Raw genomic sequence first — 24989 nt, 5'->3', positions numbered from 1 at the left:
TCTCAATTCAAAATTAATCAAAATAAAGAAGTTTAATGTATACATGGTCAAAAACAATATTAGTTTATATTTTTCAGAAGAAATTCAATCTAATGGAAAAATAAGTCAAATTTAATCTTTATGATTTTAAAAAAACCCATTTATTTCACACATACAAACTCAAAAACTATAGAGCAAATATAGAGCATTGTGTGTACCACATTTTCCAACAACATTTTCTCAAATGTTTACAATTCTCCACATACCAGACTGAATCAAAGTTGTAATCTCAAAGCAAAAATTCCACCAGGATTTGTTGTAGTGGGATTTCAGTTACTAGGTAAGTGTTAACTTTATCTGCCACTTTCAATATGCTCCATTGGTTACAAATATGCTCTGAGCCCACACAAATTATTATCAAACAACCACATACAAGAGATGCATCATTTCTGCCAGTGTAAAAGTCGTTTTCTATCAATAACTGAGGTGAATGAAAATCCTAATTGTTGTTTAAAAATGATCATTCTCTCCCAAATACTTGTCTATTACCAGAACTAAGCCCATAAAACCAAAAATAATTGAAATCATTGTATTCATTGTAGTTATAATTTTCTTTTGACAACATCGGTGAAACTACAGGTTCAACACACCAACTAACATTTCAATGGTGAATAAAAAAAATAAATATAAGACAAGATATAACAGTGATACTGCTATCAAGTATTCATGTATAACAATTCTCCCTTTTAAGTTTGCACAACTTGTCTTCAATGGTACACTTTTAAAAAATGTAGTGATGATATGGGTTCTCACTGTTCATTCTGACAAAGCTACGACAGCAACAGATCCCACCCTGCATAAAGATAACCACTCTTGAGTTCTGTTTTAATCTTTAAAAAAACAACTATTCAGCATGATTTAGAAATTCAAAGCTAAGACCAGAAGCCCTAAAATAGATACTTTCCCATGGAGCACCATATTCTAAGTAAAATCAAATGTATTGTTTAACAAAGTTCCTTAAACTTAAAATGTCTCTAATATTCTGAAGACTTTTTTTCCATCAAAACCGAAAATTAAAATGTATTTCACTGTTTTTCCCACTCAATAAAATAGTTGAATGGTTTTTAAAAAATTGACACTTTAATACACACATTGGTAAACACGCATCAGATCTTGTTTGTGGCTTCAAAAGCAAACAGATGTAAGTATACGCGGTCCTTTGCATCACTCGCTGCGTTCTTTTGGCTCCCTGTACTTGTAGTGGATGTATTCAAAGATGTCTCTTTCACTATCCACCAGCAGAGGCTCTCCTGCCATGCCTACAACAGATCAACAAAAACAAACAGCTGATATTAATACTGAGAGCGTGAATTATTAGTCACTGACTGATCAAAGAAGTCACACATTGCTGGCACAGAGTTCACCAAGTTCATTTTGACATATCTGACTGAGACTCACCAGTGACTCCAAGTGGTCTTATTGTGTACTCATTAAGAGTGAAGCCCTTCTCCAGAGCATGAGTTCTCATGTTTTTATTGAAGATATCACTTCCAGTGAAATACAGAACTCCACAGTAGTACTGGTCCTTTGGAATTAACCTTTGAGAAATGGAGAAATGAAAGTTAGAGAGCAGAAAGAATGATAAATAAGAAGTATGTATTCTAGTCTGCAGAGGCAATGTTTTAATTTGAATATCACAGATTTCTCTCTACAGACATGTGTCTTATAATTCATCACTATGAACCCCTGCACACCTGACTCAGTCCATGGTGGACTGCAAAAACATTGTATATACATAATGCCTAAACTGTAAATGTTGAGAGAAATATGAATAAAGATAAAGGTAAACTTTATTGATCCCCCTTAGAGGGACATTTTGTTGTTCAAAAACAGGAGTATAATGAGCAAAAATAGCTAAAAGTTAAAAAACAAACATATTTACATTAATTAAATAAAGCAAGAAAAATACAATAGAGATAAAATATATACTATATACACTTTCACTTGTGGAAAGACAGAGGACAGTTCTTATGAATAAGGGCACCTGATATCAATACGTCTGTGAAGGTACTCTTCTTCATCCTCATCGTTCTGCTGCAGCTGGCAGACTCCCTAAAAAAACAAGATCCAGCACATCATCAAAATAGTAACGCACTTTATAATTAAATAAACAATCTGAACACCATAACCAAAAGATGAACATCAGCACTGGCCTCACCATGAACTTGGTGTCTCCTTTGGACAGAGTGTCTGTCACAAACCCAATGGACTCAAAATGCTCAACCACTCTGTGGAGGAGCTTAGGCTGAAAAGAAAAAGAAAGAAAATAAATTCAACAAAAATGATTTATACATACAAATTCAACTGCTGTTAAAGGAAGCACGCTGCATATTCAAAATGAAGACAGTTACAGTCATGTGAAGAAACCAAGAAACTGGAAATGGCAGAAAATGACACTTTAATAAACCTTCACTAAAAATCTTTGACAGGACCTTGAGGTCAAAAAGCAGGTCCTGCAAACAATCACAGGCAACATTAAATGGAAGCTAAGTGACAGCCTACCAATTTACAACCTGCCTAGACGCACAACCTCACCCACCCTTTTAAAGGCCAATATCCCCCTCTGGCTTCACTCAAGAACTCAAACAGAACAAAGAAACAGACTCTGCTCTTTTGATGGTTTGAGTGTCAAGAATTGGTTGCACATACCCACTTAATCAAATAAAGTAATTATGTAAAATGTGGTCCTGTATTCAGTTAATGAAGATTTTAAGTTTTAAATTCCATTCTGTCTTACACGCTGATCCCCAAAGTGCAGGGGTGATCTGTTGACCGCCATCTGCTCATCCCTCTTGGGGGAGAAGTAAGTAAACAGAACACTGACACAGGAATAACTTCAACAATTCTTGGCTTTGCATTTGTTGTTCTAATCTTCTTCAGTGTTGAAAAGTGGTAAAAGGACTTGAGCTTGTATGGCACATTTGAGTCTTCTGACAACTCCTACATTCACCCCACATTCAAACACTGATTACAGAGGCTGCTATGTAGAGTGCCCATCAGTGTAAAGAATTGTGAAATGACAAGTATTTGATGGGAGGAGAAATCTTTGTGCTGTTGACATCAGACACCAAAGCTCCTATTTTAACTGAAATCTATAAAACAAAAGAAGCAGAGACTCTAAACTCATCTCCAGAGCTAAATCATTTTCTCATGTTGCTGATCTGCTTTTCTACATGCTATGGAGGGCCTTGTTCAGGAATGTTGTACGTTTCTTCAGAGCTTCATTCAATCATCACCGGCCGCTCATCACTGTGTTCTTCACATTTATTCTTTTTTTGTTGCTTTGATTTATTCCTTTACATGTTTGTTTTACAGCTCTTGTTTGTTAATGCTTTTTTTTCATTGACATGTATGTTGATGGTCTGTAAATTTGCCTGAAATGTACTGAAATATATTTTACAATCTATCAGGACAATAGTTAAATAATTTAGTATATTCAAAATAAGGCAGATAAACAGCAAGCCAACAACTCTCTGCAGTGGTTTAATATAATTATTAATGAATGCTTCTTTTTTTTAAACAAGATAAATTATTTTTCTTTGATGTCACTACGTATATTCCAACAGTGGAAAAGTTTTACCTGTTTTTCGGTCTCAGAGGTGTAGTCAGGGTGGGTCAGCAAAATATCAATATCACCACTCGATGCAGCACCTGGAAATGAGAAGCAAGTAAATCAGTTTTCATGATTACACTAAGTGTCTTCTTATAAACCGAAACATCAACAGAAGTTAACTTGCAAGGGAAGTCTCACCTCTTCTGTAGCTTCCACAGATTGTTCCGATGTACTCTTGATCAATTTCCTTCAGCTCTTCAAGAATGAGCGTCTGAACCAAATCATCAACATCAAGTGTAAGAAAACTCTTCTATAAAACACATTTTAATGTAAAGAGAAACATGTAAGTGGTGATCTGACCTCCATCTTTTCCATTTCAGTTCGTGGAATTCTTTTCTCAAATTCCTCAAAGTACCTGAGGGCAGACAAACAATCCATCACACACAGTTCATGTGTGGGAGAAGACATTCAAAGACTTTGTATGGATGCTGATTCATTTAGAAACTGTCGAGACATTCAGCCAAAACTTACTTGAGTCCGATCTGTTGATGATGATTAAGCTTGTGCTCAATCTTTTTCAGATCTAAACAAATAACAATGACCACATAAATCAATTCAGAAAATGAGAGCACATTTATTAAACAGTTATACAGAATGCAAAATACTGTATCTCATGTACAACATTGTTTCATAGTTCATGTGGAAAAGAACTGAGATTTACCAATAATACAAAAATATATATACAATGGGAGTCACCTTCTAATGTCTTCACACCTTCCTCAAAGAACTTCCTTGCAGCAGCAGGGCTAAAGTTCGGGCCACGAGAAGCAGGTCACATAAAGAGCAAAGAGAAAATCTACATGAACAATACATCTCTTGGAGTGGCCACTAAATAGTTAATTCAATGAAACTAAAAACATACCCAATTCCAGTAACCCTGGTGAGGAAGTTGATGGAGGAACTGGTGTCATCATTTCGAATCTGAAATACAAAAATAGCACATTATCTGTAAGTGTGTAATGTGTTCAGTGAGGCTATTATTAAACACTCATACAGGATCTTCCCACACCCAAAGACTCACCTTCTCCAGTTTCCGTAGTTTGCCTGTTTGTAGGAATTCATCAATCTTTTCTGCTATTTTAGCTCCAACACCATCCTGTTGTAAGTGTGGAAACAAACATGAGGGTGCTGAATAGTGCTTTCAGCAGCAGTTACGTAAGATGTTGACAGAATCTTTCAGGCTACAGCAGAGGGCATCACACAACACGCTACCACATCAACATAGGCACACCAGTAGTAGGGAAGACACATAGTGATGTTGTCATTTCAAGTTTTCAGGCACCATTACACTGATGTGAACTGTCTTAAAATAAATACAGCCCTCTGTCTCGGTCAAGTTCAATAACATACAGAGGAACGGATATTCAGTATCACTCTAAGCATAGCGACAGTCATTTTATTGACAAATAAACGATGAAGCATATCAATCATTATGTTTGTAAGGTAAAAAAATCTAAGTACATTTTGTTCTGTCCAATCTCCAAAAAGACCCAACGACTCAAATGATTAAGTGATTAGGTCTTTAGACACTTTGTGCTTTAACTGCTGAAAAACATCATGGACCCCCCTCCTGCAAATTCATACAGAGCGAACAGATCTGTTAAGAAAGCTGTAAACTTGGCCCTCCAGCACTTCACCTGGTGCTGTCTGAAAGAACTCAGAGCTGTTTTGCTCTGAAGACAGTGGAGATGGGGATTTTAGGATGAATGTCGCAGCCCATGAACCCATCACCCGCTGTGACTCCTCAGTTCCTGTGGAGTCTTTCCGCTTCCTAGGGAACATCTTTACCCAAGACTGCAAGTGGGAGTTAAACATCAGCTCCCTCATAAAGAAAGCTCAGCAAAAGAGTTACTTCCTTTGGCAGCTGAAGAAATTCAACCTGCCCAAGGCAATGATGGTGCACTTTTACACCGCCATCATCGAGTCCTTCCTCACCTCCTCCATAACAGTCTGGTATGCTGCAGAAAAGGACAGACTGCAGCATATCATACACTCTGCAGAGAGGAAGATTGGAGGACTCTTTGAGGCCCTCCCCTCCGTCAAGAGGCTGAGGTCCATCACGACCAAAACCTCAGGCCACAAGAACAGTTTCTTCCCCTTCTGATTACTAAAGCCTCGTCAGTTTCCAAAACCCCCACATGACACAGACTTTATCCAGCCTCGGAGTAAGCCAGCATTACATGCATGTAAAGCTGAGTCTGATTTCCTGTTGCTTTAAGGCACAGAGGACTTGAGTATTTACCATTTACACTGTGCACTGTGTGTTATTTTACTTTACAGCCGTTTTCACATATGCACTCTGGATTATATCTAGACAATTGCAGGAGGAACGCTCCGGAGATTCTCCCGAAATAGCCGTTCACATATGCTCCTCATAGCAGGGGACTTTCCCTGTCAGAGGGGAGGGGGCGCGGGGGATCTCCTGAGGTATGACGTGACGCAAATAAACAACGTGGAAGTGGCGGCCCAAGTAACCGAGTCCGCTACACGGCGTTATAATGAGAATATTTGCCTTTATATCAATGCTATGTGTAGTCCAATGGAATGACAACATCCACAAAAGAGTGGAGAACAACATACTGACGAACAGAAAACAGAATGCAGCTGTTTGCGTTCACACATAGCCTAAAGTCCCTCCGGGTAGCCAAATCTCCGGAGTTTTTACGGAGATTTCTGTATGTGTGAAAAGGGTTTAAGATGTCTGACATATTTGAACATTGGTAATGCGCCTCCATTGAACCTGTTGTACAATTTTATCCTATATAGCTTTTATATATTTCATTCTATTATAATTAAGTTTATTAACTGTGAGGAAACTTCTGTTGTATTGCCTTTTACATCTTTATTCTACTTTTGTGTTCACTGATTCTCATCAAATTTAGTGTTATGTATCAACGTAGGTATAAATGTAGTTTGCAAAATATGATTCTGATAATTTACTTTTGAATGAGTAGTTTGTTGGATACATCCATTGACACAAAGACATGCCAGACTTAATCATAAAGGAGACAGATTCACATCCATTATCAATCCTCAGTGTTAAAATACATACTCAACAATTACAACTAATCATGCCTGTTCTTATGTATTCTTTTGATTGTATGTCAAAGCACTTTGTAAACCCTTTTGTTAATGATGCTATTTAAAACTATCATTACCATCATAACCAGTGTATCAGCACCAATGTGTCACAACTGGTGGCTATTATAGCACTCAAAAAGATGTTTTTTAAGGTGTTACCGTAGAATGTAAATATTACTAACTCATTATTAACTGTCTTCATTTGTAATTGCTGCACACATCTGGACTGTTCTCACTAGGTTTATTTTGACCATTTCTACCTTGTTTTAAAGATAAGATTATATATTTTGTTAGGAAGGCAGCAACTTAAGACATCAAAACAACATACCAGTTTCTTGGCTTCCTCGCCATTTTTGATTTTGTTTGGGTATTTTGAGATGGTAGATGCTGCTTTCCTAGAAAGGGAAAAAAGAAAAGTTATTTAAAAGATATATATTTTAACAAGAAATGCAACAAAATAATGAATGAAGTAGCAAAACAAAATGGTTAAAAAGTTTGTTTAGAATTCCAAGTACTTTCTTATTATTAAAAAACCTTACATTGATCAAAATATCTATCTAATCCCGTGTTCATATCACATCAAATGCGTTACAGTCTATTACCTCTTTATTTTGTACCCATAGCCAAATGAATCCAGTCTGAGCTCCAACCCAGTAATAAATCCTACCTCTATGAATGTTATCGTTTTAAGCTTTATGTAAACTATTTTAGAGAAGTGCTGCTCTAATAAGGTGTTTATCATCAATCAATCAATCAATCAATTTTTATTTGTATAGCGTAAACTCATAACAAGTGTTATCTCGAGACACTTTACAAAAAGCAGGTAAAATACCTTACTCTTTGTCTGTTAACATTACAAAAAGCAGGTAAAAAGACCTTACTTATTGTTATATTACAAAAAGCAGGTAAAAGACCTTACTTATTGTTATGTTACAAAAAGCAGGTAAAAGACCTTACTCATTGTTATGATACAAAAAGCAGGTAAAAGACCTTACTCATTGTTATGATACAAAAGCAGGTAAAAGACCTTACTCATTGTTATGATACAAAAGCAGGTAAAAGACCTTACTTATTGTTATGTTACAAAAAGCAGGTAAAAGACCTTACTCATTGTTATATTACAAAAAGCAGGTAAAAGACCTTACTCATTGTTATGATACAAAAGCAGGTAAAAGACCTTACTCATTGTTATGATACAAAAGCAGGTAAAAGACCTTACTTATTGTTATGTTACAAAAAGCAGGTAAAAGACCTTACTTATTGTTATATTACAAAAAGCAGGTAAAAGACCTTACTTATTGTTATGATACAAAAAGCAGGTAAAAGACCTTACTTATTGTTATGATACAAAAGCAGGTAAAAGACCTTACTTATTGTTATGATACAAAAGCAGGTAAAAGACCTTACTTATTGTTATGATACAAAAAGCAGGTAAAAGACCTTACTTATTGTTATGATACAAAGACCTGGTCTATCCATCATGAGCACTTTAGCAAAGCAGCAAAAGTTAGAGTGGTAAGAAAACACTGCCTGTGTTTAAGCACACCATAAAGACATAAAGACTTAATAATGGGGTGAATCGTCTTCATTAATTATTCATAATCTGCATGAGCTTTAGTTTATAAACAAGCAATTGAGTTTATTCTCACTATAACAAAACATTTATATTGTTTTAATATTTGTAAAGTAAGAGCCCTCGTCCAATGACAGAAGCTTACCTGTATGCATTGTACTTGTGTATTGCCCTGTTGACGTTTTTCTCATAATTGGCAAGCTCTGAAAATCGACAAAACAAACAAACAAACATCCCAGTGCTTTAAAATGTAAAGTTGAAATTTGACCTCAAACTCCTGCAGTCTATTTCCATTTTTAACAGGAACAACAACGTGAATTAAAAGCGATTAACAAGACCAAACATTGTGTGATCCGAGCAAAGAGATGAAGTTAAAATTATAATCAAACCCAATGACAAACATGAAGGAGACAGAGCAAGATTAACCACATTGTTTATCCAACTTGTGCATTTTTTTAAAGGTATTATTTTCACTTCAGAGCCCAGCTGAGCCTCTGGTTAATGTAATGTCTGACTCTTCTTTACGTACCGACAAGGAAGTCTGTTATTCCCTCATTCGGGGATTCCTGAGGTGCCTTTCTCTTGCTCATTATTGATTCGACAGTCTTTAAATGTCCACAGGAAATTTAAAAGGTCCTGTAAATGCACGCATGAAAGTTAAAGCCGCTTTCTAATCTCGGTTAGCTGCTAACCGGCTACCCCAAGCAGAACAATAACTGAAAGACGTCGAGGGGGTTGGGCCGGGCCCGTACGTAATACGCATATACGTCATCTTCTTCTTCTGTGGTGTTTTAGGGTCCACGTAGTTGCATTACTGCCATCTGTCAGAGTCAGTCAGCTCCTACATTGTTCCGTACTACGTCATTACCTAAAGCTGCCAAGTAGCCTCTACTATTGGGTATGAATCTTAACAGTGTATGGTACTAATGGTTACCAGTCCCACCTTTCAAATAAATGCATCTTTTTGGAGCTTTGGACCATTTCGACAGTGCCATTGCATTGCATGGTACGTTTTAATGCCCAATTCTTACAAAAAATACACATGTACATGACATCACAAAAATATTCATTTTCAAAAGCGACAGCTAGTTTTACATAAAGAAAATAACAAATCAGATGACACTTTTAGGTATGGATTTTAACTACTAAAGCGACAGTGGTTCTGTTATTTTTCCCCCCATCAAAAAATTAGCTGCTTTTATTCAGTTGCATATATTGTTATCATTCAATTCAAAATCTGACATCATATAACCTACTATCCACTTAACAGAGAACTTACAATATTCAAAAATAAAAAAAAGTAAAACCATTTACAAAAACTGACATAATCATCTATTTTATACAAGGGTCAGCCTAAAGTTACCCAAAGCAATTACACATAAAAATGAATCTTGATGAAGCAGTGTATGTACAGGTCCATCTCCTTCTCTTACATCTCTGACCTCCTCCTCCTCTTCCTCCTTGTGTGTGTGTTAGGAATCTATTTTAACATAAACCTTGTCCCTGGAGAATATCTTAATGGCCTCCTCAATTTCAGAAAGCCTACAATCAAGATGAGCTTGACGTGAGCGAACACGCAGGCTGTCAGCTTTGAGCGGGAGTGACAGAAGCTCAGTGACCAGGGAGCGATGGGCTGGGGGAAAATCAGCAGTACAACAATTAGAGAGACAAGTAGCAAATAGTGTTGTCATTGTTCATGTATGGACAGAGATAAAGGAGACATACTGTCTTTGAGGGACTTCAGTGTTTCCTGTCTCTCACTTTCAGGCATCAGTGTATGACCAGCTGGGGTTGAAGGATCAGGAGCGTTTCTTTTCCTCTCCTCCTCCTCTTTTTGCCACTGCTCCTTCCTTTCCTCAAGACTGGAATTGTAAGACGGAACAATATCAACCAACAACAGTTAAGGGGTTAAAGGGGTTTCTAGTTAATAGTGATCATGATCTTAGGATAAATGGGTGAAATATGACACAATAATACTTACTACTGAGGCACTTGACCCTTAACTGCACTGGGGATTGGCTTATTTCCGAGGTTTGTCAGTGACTGGGACCGACGCAGCACAGTTTTTCCTGCAGCCCGGGCATTATGTTTAACAAAGTCTATGCTCCTGCCTTGCACCTGTAACTACATCCACATATATAGATAGGGATTTAAAACATAAAGGGAAAAATTATAGATGATAAGGAATTTGGGCGATTAATGTTTACGTTATTTGTTTGCTAAAAAGAGGAACACAAGACAAGGGTTACATTCACTTTTCTTTCATCTTCTTTCAGTGAGGAAAATAGCTCAAGCATTTCTTCTACCCATTGTCTGATCAGAATTTGAGAATATATTTATGTTTATAAACAGTTCTCACTTCTGGGTTCTGGTCCTCTATAGAGTTGCAGGATGCGGGGCGTTTCAAAAATACCAGAGAGGTATTGGACTGTGGTCTTGGAGTGGCAGCAGATCCGCCTTTGGAGTGGGCCTTCAGAAAGTTTCGACACGGTGGTTTAGCAGTTGAACTAGAAACCTGCGTCAAAGAAATTGGATTAAAGGGAATCAAGAGGAAATATTCATAACTTAAGGTCCTCACTCTCCTGTAGAAGTTCTCCTTACTTGAAGCTGCATCATCACCCTGGATGGGACATTCTGGTATTTGGAGGAGGTCCAGAGCGCTTTGACTGGAGCTGGACGAGAATGGGATCTCTCAGCCTCCTGCTCTTTGCAGCGTCTTTGGATTTCTCTGAGCCGGAGTACATTCTCTTTGCCAAAATCTTGTACCCGTTTTTCTGAAGGAAAAGAAACACAAAAGTTGTCTTTGTTTGGTCTTAAAGCAAGAAAAAAAACAGAACAATTCTTTTGTGCATTGCACAAATAGCACTTACTCTGTTTTGGAACAGGGGTAATGGCGACACCATCTAGTTTGAGTAGTTCCCCCACTACCCCTCTCTGTCCTCTTTCCAGGATATGGGTAGCATTGGGGCCAATACGAGGAGGATGCGCTGGAGAACGAGCACTGTAGCAGCCAGGGTACAAAACCGGATCTGGAGCAAGTGGCCCTGAGAGTAGGGCCAAAGTCCCATTGTGGTGTCCCTCTAAACGACCACGAGCTTGATAAAAAAGATAAAGATATACAAGAGCACTTGGGGCCTATGTTTACACAGACTGTTCAAAGGGGGATTTTAATAAAGGAGTGCCCTATGGTGGCATCTTACCTGAAGCAGGTCGCTTGTAGTACTGAGGAAACAAAGAAGGGTCAGGTGGGATTGGGCCAGAAATGGATGAAGGTCCCTCGCACATCTGAAGCTGCACATTATAAAAAAATGAAAACAAATTCAATATTAGCAAAGAGTTAATATCAAAGTCAAAGAAATAACAAACATATATTATGTGATGTCGTCCCACTCTCCCTCAGTTTTAATTTTGTTCTGTCCTGATTGATTTTAAACTAATTTCCTTCACTGTACTGAACTGCCTCTCCATACCTGCCTGTTGACTCCATATTATTCCTGTTATTTGCATTTTTATAATTTTGCCCTCTCTGTCGATCTCTGTTCTGTTGTTTTTGCTGCATTTGCTCTGTCTGTCACAGCACTTTGTAAACATTTGTTTTTAAAGCTGCTATATAAATAAAGATATTATTATTATTTTAAATAATGACAAGTTGAAGACTGGTTAGTGTTAAGTAATACAGAAGAGTATTTGAATTGATGCACTACATTTGAATTGCTATACGACATTTAATTTGCATGTGTACAGTTGTATTGCTGGAAGAGCTGTTTGGTTTACAAATCGATAAAACTCGTAAATGAATGAATGAATCAGTCATTATGGAGAACAGTTATTAAAATACCTGCACCCCCAGCATTTTTGTTTTAGTTCAAATGAATGCAAAACACATAATTTAAAATGAGAAGAGATGATTTATGACACATTAGCTTTTAACTAATCTCTATTTACAGTCACCGAGTAGATAAACAAATTACAATCACCACTACTCAAACTACCTGCAACACCATTTAATACTCTCTATTACACAAGTCATTATAAAGAGACACAGAATATTATGCGGACATTAATAGATATTATTCGTCCAGAATAACTCTAAAATTACAAATCATCTTTTCTCGCTTTACAAACGATGTCACATTATTGTGAAACAGCTTGTAGTAAAGTACTCCAGCTATGTTGATCTCACCTGAGGCTCTTATCGACGACATCAAACTAAACACGCAGATAACGGAATATATTTCAAACATCTGCCGTCCACCTAATTAACAACGGCAACCGGTTGAGATATATAATATATACACAAGTTAATTAATTTACCTTTAATATCGGCTTGTTTATCAGCTGGGGATTTTGTTCACGCACACTGATGACGCTGATCGAGGTATCAACACTTGTTCAAATGTTCCTCACCATGGCAACGGTGCAGACGCACATAGAACTGGATCTGATAGAGCGGAGACGGGCTTATTATCAAACTTGAAATGACCTCCATCATGTATCGTAAGAGTTCATAGGGGTTCACGCGTTATAATTATTTTTTTTAATAACAACCATTTTGTCAGTGAGTGTTCGTTAAATGTGTGACGCAGGCATTGGTTCAGAGACAAGCAGTAAAGTGGTAGCAGATAGGCCCATGCCCGCACCAATGGTAAAATAATAATACCTCAATAATTAATGCAATCCCCAGCACTGATAAATAACCATTTACAATTAATTAATCGTTGTTAAGGCTTAACAAGCCTTTTTTACTAGCAGGTGTCTACCCCCCTTTGTGCAGTTATCGGCTCTACTAAGTGTAATTCTACTGTAATCCTTCTTTAGCCTACAGTTCTGTTTCCCTGTGTTTAGTCTGACAGGTTTACCAGCTCCTTATTTATCATGAATACCATACCAGAACACCAGCCATGGCTTTAGTTCTAACATTTTATGTATCGATTTTGAAACTAATCATTCAATTGTTGGAGTGTACAGCACAGTGAATCGTAGAAGGGTCAGCCCAAAGCGTCTGCCTGGCAGACCGTCTACAGGACAAAGAAAGAGAATAGGGGGACCTGGACCTGGCTGTAGATCATTGCCCCCGAGTGGTCCAAGGCTCCTATTACACTTAACAAAAACAAATGCAGTATTTCCAGAGTACAGCCACTGATGTTACCCATTTGCAGAGGCTGTCAAAATATAAATACATGATAAATATTTGGCATTGCAGGGATTTTACTCATTTGAACTCTTTTAAAAATAGTTTTCGCAAAAGTCAATTGACTTTTTTCACATTGTGGCATAAGTAGCCCATAGATGCAGTTTTTGTTACAGAAAAAATGCACTGGGAGGTATGGCCTAATCGTATTATATTTTGTAGGTTATTATACGACTAATCAACTGTAGGCTATAAAAATACGGAACATTTTTCTATTATTTCTATTATCTATTTATTTATTATTTATTCTATTTGGGTGATCTTTTTTTTTTTGAAAGATTGGCCTCCCCCCAGATTGAACCCCTGACCAACACTGAAGTCTTTAAAATCTAAACGCACAAAAATCCCATGTGAGCAAAACATTTAGAAACAGTACAAGTTTTTTTTTGTTTTGTTTTTTTTGCCCAATGACAATTACACAACTGCCCCGCCCTCGATCGGAGGTCTGACTTGCGCGTGCTCAGTGTGCTTGTCTCTGCCTTCTCCTTCACTGTGCCCTGCCGCACCGGACAGTGTTGAGAAACTACACGCTCCTCTCGCAAATTTAGGTAAGGATTAAATCACTTTTGCAAAGTCCTTTTTTTGTTGTTGTTTTGTTTTATGTTGTATTATCTGCATGACGATTACGCTGTTGTCAATTGTCGTTTGACTCTCAGGCAAACATGAGTCACACATAAAGAGGTGGGACTGTGTAGCTGCGGGTATGCCAGGGTTTGAGTGCCAGTCCAGGCCTGTATACACTAGTACCCAAAAAAAAAAATCCACATGAAAACTGTATATACTACTACTATAAACTCATCTCCGTTGTGGGAGAGTTTTTTTTGCTTTTGACCAAAATGTGATGGTTTCTATGGGACATAACGGGGTCACATTCTGTGAAAATGTTTTTAAAATATAATATTTTAATATTGAGGTGCAACATCCATACAGTTTAAAACTGAGAATTCCATTCTCAATGTTTTTCTTTTAAGAAGTTTAAGAAGATTTTCTGCAGTGTTGATTAACCCCCTCTAGCAGACACCAGATAGACGCAGGAACAAAGAAAGCAGAGTTGGACGCATCTGGCAAAGAATGAAACATCGGCTTCTCGTCCGCTGATGGGACAAATACCATAAATCTTTCTTATCTCAATGTGTAAAAGCACACTGTCCACGAACAGCAACGTTGCGAGGACGATCTTTTGGCACTACCTTTACGCACGGTCTAGACGCTGAGTGCAGATGACCCACACTGAGCTCTTGTTAGGCAAATTAAACGTCATGGCCAGCTAAAAGAAACAAGTCAGTCGCTTGGATGTATTTATCTTTTTTCATTTATGCTGGTGGAAAATTGTCTTTCTTTTGGAGAAAATCCCTATCAAAATGATTATTGTTCCAGAGCTGGACAACAATGTAAAATAACAGCAATGTTGATGCAACAAGCTACATGACCCAAAGACAGCTGGTACAACTGTTGTGGTCTCTGTTTACCTCAAAATAACTCACCTGATGTGACTCTCATTCTGAACAGACACTATGAAACAAGTGCATCAATACCTCAAGCACTTTACATTCAAGCTTTAAATTGTCTTGGTGTAACTTGACTGCACTTGTCCTTATCTCACACACACAAACACATTCCTCCCATTATAAGCCGCACGCACTTGCCTTGGTTTCACCTTATCTGAGGATTCGTCCACCCTTTGGGTAACTGCCTGTTAACAAGGACAGTTTAAAGTTCATTAGCAAGGGGTATATCATCTTTAAACTTACAAATCCTCTCCTTTTTCCGCTATAGAACAAATGTCACATTTCTGGCTCAAATGACCTTGGTACATTTATTAACACACTATTAACACACCATTTGCTTTTTTTTTTGACACATTGAATACAGGGAAATCATGTATTTAAATAATTAGTAAAATATATTTACTAAAGGTGACATATATAGATGGAGATTGCTAATTGAATCAGTTTTGAATTAGAGTTTTTGTTTTGTTTGAGTAACCAAAAAAACACTACAATTTCAGCTGAGAAATGTTGTAACCAAAGGTTTGGCAGTTTATAGTTATTTTACTTAGCATACATGTAGCATATTAACTACAGTACTTGAATATTAAGTACAGACATGATAATAACACCCAAAGCATACTTACCTTGACCTCAAGCATTTCATTGCTTTTTGTATACACTTAATTATGTCCTTAGGCTAATTAAGCACATGTGAAATAGCACCCTCTTGTTATTGTGTGGTCCATGTTTTCCTTTCACATGTCTCTGCTGTTTACGGCTGTCTGTCTGCCCTTTGAGCCATGTCAAGACTGTCACCTGGTTACAGCTTATTAAAGTGTACCTATATGTGTTTGTATATTAATGGTCTGGAGGTACAATACAGATACGTTTAACGATTAATCATGGGAGTTTTAACAGGCTGAACCTGGAGAAGGACACCCAGTGACATCCTGGTCACATGTGTCGTAGTGTTGGGTTCACCTGAGCTAAATTTAGAGCAGAGTGTTGAGACTGAGGGATAAAAGCAAGGAGGTGGGACAGGGACTAAAATGGACTGTGTTGTGGACGAGTGAGGAGGACGAGAAGGAGAGTTTGTTAGGTGACAAATTCAGTCCCTTGGATTGCACATGGTCAGCAAAAGGCAGGTCAGCTGGCACACATTTCCTGACTGTTTGAAAAACTATAAGACTGACAGCCGAGACGCACGAGACATTTTGACACATGCTGTGATTTATTTGCTGGAGTTTGTGTGTGAGAAAGATGGAGACCTTAAAGGGCCAGTGCACATGTTTGCGCATTCAGTTTGAGAAAATAAACCATGGTGACCCTCAAGTGTGGCACAATTCTGATCAGATTTTGTTATTTTCCTTAGGATTAAAACAAAAATCTTACTTTGCGATGGTTATGTGTTACTTATAATCAAACCAATGAAAGTCTTGATGGAGATGATTCGCTCAATCTCAATTTGAAAGGATACGCTTGTAGCATTGACTTTAGGTAGGAATTGAATGTTGCCATTTTAACGTCATCCATTTGTGGACCATCCCTTTTAATCCCTAAGTACAGCTCTTGGTTGCCGTTGTCATGATTTTTTTTTATGTCATGAAGTGACAATTTTTGGAAGAGAAGACTTAGGAGTTTGGTTTCTTCAGTTAGCTTACATTGTGCCTACAGCAGAAAGCTAGCCACACACACACGTTAGAGTCTCACTTTGTCTTTATTATGCACATTTTTTAAGTCTTATGATAATTTTAAACTGTAAGTTTTAAACTCCTTCCCATTCAGTTGCCATGAATAAGGAAATTAGATATAAAGACCAGTGCCAGGCTCTAAAATGTTTATTTCTGTTGAAAATGGAGGAAACTTTAACATGGGGGGGAGCTAGAAACACATGCCTCAAGTGGTCATTCTTGGAACTGCAGTTCTGTAATCGACTCAAATGACTGCCCAGTGGACTTTGCTGTTTGGCTGGTAGAAATTAACCTACAGAGAATTATCATTTGAATCTGCAACTCTCCATGGCCTAATGGAGCTATTTATCAAGTATCATTTGATTACTAAGCTCTATTGCAACAATACGTTAAAAACTGACTTTCACCTCTCTTGAGCGACAGTTTCTTGTGTGAAAGGTGTGATGATAACTCAATGTGAAGGACATTCCCGACCACAAACAGCACACAGGACACTAGAAACTAGCAACTGAACATCAACATAATGCAGCGTTTACCAGCTAAAGAGACATGTTTTTCACCAGGAAGCCCAAAACAGAGAGCTAAAAGCGTGCATTTACATTTGCTGTTTAGCAAGAAAAAAGACTGCAAATGACTGACAATGTTACACAATAAGTGCTAAATGTCTAAATTAGCAATCATTTGCTGACAAGAAGGCCAAATCCAATTTAAGTGTGATGATATGAAAACTTTATATATTTGTCTTTGTCATTATAAACAAGTGGCCAAAATCAATTAGCTATTGGAGTTTGAAAAAGTGTCAGCGGATGATATCTGAACATGAGCTCCAGTAGTTTGCTTCTTTAATCATGACTATTTCATTACAAATAAATACTTATAGGATTTGGAACCACCCCTCTCTGAATGTGGAAAAGAAAACGCATTAGAGAGATTATTGTGCAGTAGGACTCAGGGTGCCATGTGATAGGTTAATGACAGTGGGACATCAAGCTGCATCACTGCTGTTGTAACATGCTGCTGATGTAATACCTGTGGACAGATGGTGCTTACCTGGTGATGGGCTGTTTTTTTCTATGTTCTTTTGTAAGGGCCACAGAGGCAACATTATCCTTTTGTTTCCCTCGTGGAGCTAATCTGTATTCTTTATCTGATAAAAATGCTATTTCTCAGTGCTGTACAGGGGCTGTACGCAGTCCTTATCATGTTCAAATGCTGTGCACAAAGTACACATGTTCATTATGGGCTGGCCCATGCACATGCTGTATAATGTGATGCAATAGTTGACCAATTCTTTGCATAGAAAGGACAACTAAAAGAGACATGCTTACACAGTAGCTGCAGACAAACCCACATATTGTGTGCTGTCCAAACAGTACTGCACCACTTGCCAAAGTTTTGTGTTGTCCTTCCTTGCACTTCTCTCCTCTGAAGAGACATGGCAGAGAAAGGAGTGGTGGTGCAGAAGGAAAAGGCAGGAAATGGCAAGCAAGCAGTGAACAAAGGCCAGTGTGTGACATGTGAACACCACGCACCCAAGGGACATGGTGAGTGGGGGGGCTGTGTGTTTAGATAGAGACAGATGACGCATCATCAGGGTCCCTGGATTGAGCTTTGGCTGCCGGAAGTGGAAATGTTCATCTCTTCCCTTTATTAATAATACGATTACGGGTCCGATTGCAGTGAGAACATTTAGAAAGCCTGGATTGTGCACTGTGCAGGAAAAAAAGGTGATTTTTGCAATTGATGTGGAGGGAGCAACAAGACAAGCCCGGAAAAAATCAGAGTCAATAGTAAATCATTAAACCAGCTAAGTGAATGCAGGATGTTCTCAATGCTCTGGCAAAGTCACCTTGTCAAAAAATGTCTCCTTCATACACACAAAGAGTGAACACACACACACTCAGACCCAGGAGACCCTGATGACTGTGTGCGGCCCGGTGCAGTGCAGTGATGCAGGAGTGGTAGATGCTGACTAACAGAACCTGCTTCTGCTTAGGTTAGCTCTATTGCAATGGCATGGATAGTATTTCTTTATACATCATACATATTAAATGTATTTTAATTCACAAGCATTGCAATATGGGGATTCACAAGTGTGCAATATAGAAGTTAGTGCGGCTGCAACATTTTTCTGTCAGATGGCTATTAGATCTTTTAAAGAATCCAGCACATTTCTGGTCCCTTCCTCCATAAGTTAAACAACCTCTGCTGCCTGTGAATGGATTACTGCCAGGCAATCAATAGGGTTCACATGGTAATTTATGGGGAGGAGAGAAGCAGTATATCAGCTGCACCGAGACAGGCCCCCTCAAGATGGCAAGGGTCTCCCAAACGGGACAAATAAATGTACAGATGTATGTTTGCAAGTAAATATTTGGTCGTAAACACTTTCTGTGAGGGAATATACCGTAGTACTCTAAGAGAATAAACTGAGTTGTATTGCTCAGCTTCTGCAGTAGAGCTCAGCTCCATGTAATTGTGAGAGGTATTCACCTTGTATTTCTTGATTTGTAGGAGCTTTCTGACAATTTTGCATGTAATGTTGAATAAATGCTCTATTGATTAAAAAAGTTTAATTATTTTAAGCAAAAAAAAAATTCAGGATGAACTTTTTTTTAAGCCTAGTATATGCTAGCTCAATCAATCCTGATCATTGCTTTTTGAAAGAAACTTGTAGTTTGTGAGGCCTTCCACTTTATGGAAGATCAAAAGAATCCCTTTAATAGTTTGGATTGACTGATGATATTGTAAAGTGTGAATTTGTATGTTATAAAGAAATTGTAAAAACTGCTCTGTTTCTCTAGGCACAATGGCCGTCCCCCCTGCATACACAGACTTGGGAAAATCCGCCAAAGACATCTTCAGCAAGGGCTTTGGTAACTCAACTTTTAAGTTAACTGAATCTGTGATATCTGTGATTCGAGATAATTTAGTTTGATCTGTCTCTTTAAAGCTGTTACAGCCTGTTTATTTTTGCTGTAGCTGTCTCAGAGACATGCTGTGAAGCTAAAAGTTGTGAGTTATTTTCCTTCCCTTTCTGTTCTTTAACGTTCCCCTGACCTTCTTTCTCTGCAGGATATGGAATTCTCAAGCTGGACGTTAAGACCAAGGCTCAGAGTGGTGTTGTAAGTACTTTCGTTGTCTCTTTTTGGGCGTGTTGCATGCTCAAGCTGCATGTTCAGGCCTCTTCCTCAACTCTGTAGAGTAGCGGTGATGGCTGACTCATGGCGTTGCAGCACCTCATGTCGGACTGAGTTTGCTGCCTGACGTGTACTCAGTCTAACCTACAGAGTCAGCAGAGAAACACTCTGACAGGTTTACACCTCAGTCTTTTTCCTCAAGCTACAATTTGCATCATGATGGAGGTTTAGCTTGCTGCAGACATGCTGCGTGTCCCTTTTGCCTTGTTGACACCAGAACGAGTGCTTGTACACAGAGCCACAAATGCCACAGCTCTCAAACCTCACGGAAAAAAACGTCAAACTATTCCCTCTGTAACCAAACTCACAGATTTCTGCTCTGTGTAGTGCTGCTTTTCATTTTCTCAGAGAGCCAATAAATGTCTGCATGTAAACTCTTGTGTGATTCTCCCTAACTTTCTCTCTTCTCTCCTTTTTTTCTGCTTTCTTCTTTGGACGTTGCTGTCAGATGGTAAGAGCGAGCGGGTGTGCATATGTAATGATTAAACACAGGTGCACTACTGGGTAAGCCCGTGATACCAGTTATGTGTTTGTGTGCAAACAATTTGTGCAGGCTTTGTGCCAAGTGTTAGTTTGTCTAAGCGAAACCATTCCCCAAGCTGCTACAGCCGTTAACAGCACTGAACCTCAAAAGCACTCAACCTCTCCCTCACAGTCTGCCCGTATTTTCACGATTCCTTCCACACTTGTTTCTCCATCTTCAAGGCGTAGCTAAGAAGGTGAATAAGTTGTCCAATCCTGAGTGGGATTGTCTGGCGGAGGAAAAGTGAAAAAAGCAATGCTTGTTTCCCTCATCCTATTTCTTTCTGTGTTTCTAGCAACGTCTGCCTCTGGCGTCTGTTTTTGTTCTTTAAAAAGGCAATGTACCCTCTGCTTCCATTCCCCGGATCGTTTTCAATCCACAACCACCTACCAATCACCTTTTTCCATCTTTGTCCTGTAGGAGTTTGCCACCTCCGGCTCCAATAACACGGACACAGGAAAGTCAGGAGGCCACCTGGAGACCAAGTACAAAGTGAGCGACCTGGGACTGAACTTCACCCAGAAGTGGAACACAGACAACACTCTCACCACAGAAATCACTATTGAGGACCAGGTAGAGTTACAACAGTCTTTTCAAGCGTATAAATCATCCAGTTGTTTACTTAAGACAGTTTTTTGTGCTCAAGATCTTTGTCTCCTCTCTGTCTGTAGCTGGCTAAGGGCCTGAAGCTCAGTCTGGACACGTCATTTGTGCCCAATACTGGGTAAGAGCAATCCTGTAAAAACAAAAAAGTAGACATTGAAGCGACTGAATGAACGGACAAGAAAGTGAATAAAATCATTTCAGATCTATTGTTGCTATCTAGATGACTTACCCTCTTTTGATCCCTCGTTTCGGTAGTAAGAAGAGTGCCAAGCTGAAGACCGGCTACAAGCGTGACTTTGTCAACATGGGCTGCGACCTTGACTTCGACATGGCCGGTCCCACCGTCCACGGGGCTGCTGTGCTGGGCTACGAGGGCTGGCTGGCCGGCTACCAGTTGGCTTTCGACACCGCCAAATCTAAACTGACCCAGAACAACTTTGCCCTTGGATACAAGGCCGGTGACTTCCAGCTTCACACCAGCGTGTGAGTTACAGTATCCCAGTTTAGACAGGCAGAAACAGGAAGTGATACATTGAATAAGGAAATGTTTTCTCAGAATGAAAACAGAAAGTTCAGAGTAATGTCATCTGCCACTTATCTCCATGTATTTATCTGTGTTTCCACTGTCTTGTTTTAGTAATGATAGCACAGAGTTTGGTGGCTCCATTTACCAGAAGGTGAACAGCAACCTGGAGACAGCGGTCCAACTGGCCTGGACAGCCGGCAGCAACAACACACGCTTCGGAATTGGAGCCAAATACCAGCTGGATAAGGATGCTTCTCTGTCTGTAAGAACTAACTGCAAATGATATGGACACTTAATAAAAACACTATGAAAAAGCAATCGAGTTTGCATGGACTATGCCTAAAGTGCAGAGAGAATTTTTTTTGTATGATTCGAAAAAAAAGAAGTATGTTTTGGACAGACTTTAGGAGTCTGATAACGGGATAGTCACAGTTATTGCAGTGAATTCTTAGGGGGACATGAATGTTTGTAGTAACATCATAATAATCCATAAGTTGTGAAGATGTTTTTCCTATGTCTTCTAATGCTTTGTAAATCATCTAACCACTGTACAACGCTTTTTCTCCTCACAGGCCAAAGTTGACAACGCCTGTCTTGTTGGAGTGGGATACACACAAACCCTCAGGCCAGGTTAGCTATGCCTATTTCTTTCTGTCTTCATCAGCAGCTAATGAACATACAGTATGTACAGTGACTTCATACACAACCTGACTCTCTTCCCTGCAGGAGTGAAGCTCACCCTCTCAGGCCTGATTGACGGGAAAAACGTGAACGGCGGTGGACACAAAGTGGGCATGGGATTTGAGCTGGAGGCATAAAGATCCAGCAGGAGAACAGACAAAAAGGAGAGTGAGGACAGCGAAACGGGAAGTAGAAGATAACAGAGCCCAAATGTGAAAACATTTTTAAAAAAAAAAGGTCCACTCAGCGATACATAAACACATCTTCCCTCTCAGTCTGACACGTACACACATGTTCTTTGGCCTTAACCCTGTAACCCTAAGCAGCCTCACAAACCTCCAGTACTGTAACTTTTAAATGAATCAAGATTTATTTTTTAAAATATACACTATTTACAGGTAACAACTTTTAAGCATCTTTTATCAGAAAACACCAAAAAACAGACTCAACAGCTGAAAATGAAACCTTGTTTGCCAGATAATGTGCTACTTCTGACCAGTTGAATAGGACAAAGTGCACTTTGAATAAAGCAGTATGTGTCAGCTATATCTGTGTTGTTTCTAAAATAGGATTAAAAGCACCTTTTTATTTTGAATGTGTGGTCAGCTCATCTTTGTTCTGATATACTCTGGGTTTTAGACAAAAAAATATAGTAGAGGGTGCCTTTTATTTTGGTTTTGTTGCATGCTATTAAGACTTGAGGGACGCTTTATGAGTTTTAAGTGTCAAACTGACGAGTACAGAGACTGTAAACAAACGCAATAAAACCTTGAGGGAGTTAAGTAGAGAAGACAGAGCAGCTGCTCCCTCTCAGACTAAGTGGACTGACTGGTTCACCGTTTGACCTCAGAAACACAGTTTTTATACTGTGGACCTTCAGTTGCCTCCATGTCTATTTTTTTTCAGGAGCTACGTGTGACCTCTTTGTCTGGTTTTGTCTCCTGTACCTGTTCAACCTACATTTCACTTTATCTGTGCTGTGCTATGTATAGGAGCCTTAGTCAACTGTTAGGACCTCAAACTGATTTTATTGAATTAAAGGAATAAAGAATGTTAACCACAAAGATCTTGAAGTGGACTTTTTATTTTATTTTTGTTGACATGAAAATGAAAAAAGGAGAGGAAACCCTGTTCTTAGAAAAAGCAGATGAATCAAAGATAAAATCAGTTGATGTCAGTTTTTGTTTTGTAAAATATGATTGAAGTCCCTCACATTATCACATTATGGTGGTATTACAGCTTTGAGGTAAAAAAAAAAAAAAAAAAAAGATCATTAACACAAAAGGACAACAATAGGACAGACAGACAACATGTATAACTTCCCATCACTGTGTGAAATACAGATAGTAAAGATCACCTCCAGTAGATGAAGCAGCCTCATGAATGCTGAAGCACTCAAAGCATGAATGTAACGGAGGTAGAGGAAATAACTAGTACACATTCGTCTATATAATTGGTTTTAAAGTCGTGTTCACTGATTATCAGAATCCATAAAGGTTGACAATAGTCTTGCATAGTTTAAGAAAAAGAGGGAAATGTTTCAAAATAAAGGTTTAGGCCACAAATAATCAACTTTTCTAACCTTATTGCACCAAGTCAAGAGAGAACAACAATATGTTGTTATTGTTTTTAACCATGGAAATTAACACTATCACTTACTATACTATTATATGCTTACTATACTACCTATACTGACCTAACCTCCTGACAGACTCAATTTAAATGGGATTAAAATCACCAGATATTATCACAGGGAGCTTAACAGCACCAGGTTTTAAAATGGTCTATTCTTATGTCCAAACCTTCTCGCAATTTTTATGAAGTATCAAAAAATAAGAAGGATCAAATTCACACCGTGACGCAGCATACAGTCAAAACGGTCCTTTAACAGTTACAAACATCATTCATTTACTTTCCTCTAAATACTAAAGGTCCAATGCGAGAAATGTACATACACAATATATTTAGATTCATAACAGTCCATCTATAAAATAGTTACACCGATGAAACAAACCTAAAATATATAGATTTAAACACAATAGAAGTTTTTTTTTTTTTTGGTTAAACATTTACATTCATGAACTCTCAGTTATTCACTTGAGGAGAAAATTAGCTCTTTCTGTTTCTGAGCTGTTTTAAGGACACTTTTAAAAGGAGATTCACTTATCAGATATTGGACATTATTTTCTGCTGGCTGCTCCCGTTCCTCTTATAAAGAAGATATGTTCATATTTTATTTACTCAATGTTCTCTTTCCGTTACGATCTGCCCATTTAATTGATGTTCACATATTTTTGTTCTAATAACAAATGGGTAACAACTACATAACTACAGTCCGTCTTTAATAAAGTCCTCTGATGTACATCCTAATCAGAGATAAATGTATGAAACAGGTTGGCTTTAAAATCCATACAGCAGTGTTGAGCACCTTCTCCCTCATCTGGTTAGCAAGGATGAGCCAGCCTATCTTACAGCATTCCCATTCTCTAACAAACCAGTCGCTACCTACTGTTGTGTAATTTGACACCCTGTCCACACTGAGGCAGTAGAGTACCAAATGTAAGCAAATAGAAGACTTCCTTTAGGACAGGTCACTGGAGAAATTCTGTCCGCCTTGCATCCACGTCCATTCGCTCAACATCTAAGACAAAATGAAAAAGGTTGTGTTTCTTGTCGTTGTGATTAAACTACAGACGGCAAGTCTACAGAGAAAAACAACAAACCACATTAGACATCTGTTTGACGTCAGAACCACACGTGTGTGCGTGTGTGTGT

The 24989-nt window shown here is 38.4% G+C and overlaps 4 protein-coding genes across 9 annotated transcripts in view; 1 reads left to right on the top strand and 3 right to left on the bottom strand.

The window, feature by feature from the left end:
• Nucleotides 1-105: 105 nt before the first annotated feature.
• On the bottom strand, nucleotides 106-9048 carry polb (polymerase (DNA directed), beta). The gene is made up of 14 exons (XM_020643934.3): nucleotides 8836-9048; nucleotides 8452-8509; nucleotides 7062-7128; nucleotides 4674-4748; nucleotides 4515-4573; nucleotides 4349-4398; nucleotides 4124-4175; nucleotides 3953-4007; nucleotides 3791-3863; nucleotides 3620-3690; nucleotides 2198-2284; nucleotides 2024-2091; nucleotides 1438-1577; nucleotides 106-1298 (listed from the first exon to the last, which is right to left on the bottom strand). The coding sequence occupies exons 1-14, from the start codon at nucleotides 8894-8896 to the stop codon at nucleotides 1204-1206; spliced, it is 1011 nt and encodes a 336-aa protein (XP_020499590.2). The 5' UTR covers nucleotides 8897-9048; the 3' UTR covers nucleotides 106-1203.
• Nucleotides 9049-9283: 235 nt separating this feature from the next.
• Nucleotides 9284-16105, bottom strand: enkd1 (enkurin domain containing 1). Of its 4 annotated transcripts, none has more exons than XM_065949106.1 (8): nucleotides 15144-16105; nucleotides 11507-11597; nucleotides 11177-11401; nucleotides 10908-11080; nucleotides 10666-10821; nucleotides 10288-10430; nucleotides 10032-10168; nucleotides 9284-9939 (listed from the first exon to the last, which is right to left on the bottom strand). In XM_065949106.1, exons 2-8 carry the CDS (start codon nucleotides 11589-11591, stop codon nucleotides 9779-9781), a joined length of 1080 nt encoding a protein of 359 aa, XP_065805178.1. In that variant the 5' UTR covers nucleotides 11592-11597; nucleotides 15144-16105; the 3' UTR covers nucleotides 9284-9778. The 4 variants fall into 4 exon arrangements, with proteins under 4 accessions (XP_065805178.1, XP_065805184.1, XP_029135160.2 ...); XM_065949112.1 differs by lacking the exon at nucleotides 15144-16105 and adding an exon at nucleotides 12621-12771 and having other exon boundaries at nucleotides 10288-10424; XM_029279327.2 differs by lacking the exon at nucleotides 15144-16105 and adding an exon at nucleotides 12621-12770.
• vdac3 (voltage-dependent anion channel 3) lies at nucleotides 13931-23278 on the top strand. Of its 2 annotated transcripts, XM_020643938.3 has the most exons (10): nucleotides 13931-14045; nucleotides 18110-18222; nucleotides 19483-19554; nucleotides 19754-19803; nucleotides 20822-20974; nucleotides 21073-21125; nucleotides 21263-21490; nucleotides 21645-21795; nucleotides 22106-22163; nucleotides 22260-23278. In XM_020643938.3, exons 2-10 carry the CDS (start codon nucleotides 18114-18116, stop codon nucleotides 22349-22351), a joined length of 966 nt encoding a protein of 321 aa, XP_020499594.2. In that variant the 5' UTR covers nucleotides 13931-14045; nucleotides 18110-18113; the 3' UTR covers nucleotides 22352-23278. The 2 variants fall into 2 exon arrangements, with proteins under 2 accessions (XP_020499594.2, XP_065805202.1); XM_065949130.1 differs by lacking the exon at nucleotides 18110-18222 and having other exon boundaries at nucleotides 13939-14045.
• ikbkb (inhibitor of nuclear factor kappa B kinase subunit beta) overlaps nucleotides 22879-24989 on the bottom strand; it is a 19814-nt gene continuing 17703 nt past the window's right edge. For both annotated transcript variants that reach the window (XM_020643937.3, XM_065949099.1), the window contains exon 22: nucleotides 22879-24855. In XM_020643937.3, coding sequence (XP_020499593.1) covers nucleotides 24796-24855 — 60 coding nt within the window. In that variant the 3' untranslated portion in view covers nucleotides 22879-24795. The remainder of the gene's footprint in view (nucleotides 24856-24989) is intronic.

This window comes from Labrus bergylta, chromosome 2 (genome assembly GCF_963930695.1).
Source record: "Labrus bergylta chromosome 2, fLabBer1.1, whole genome shotgun sequence".
Taxonomy (NCBI): Eukaryota; Metazoa; Chordata; class Actinopteri; order Labriformes; family Labridae; genus Labrus; species Labrus bergylta.
The sequence above is the reverse complement of the archived record's forward strand: the minus strand, read 5'-3'. Positions and strand labels throughout refer to the sequence as shown.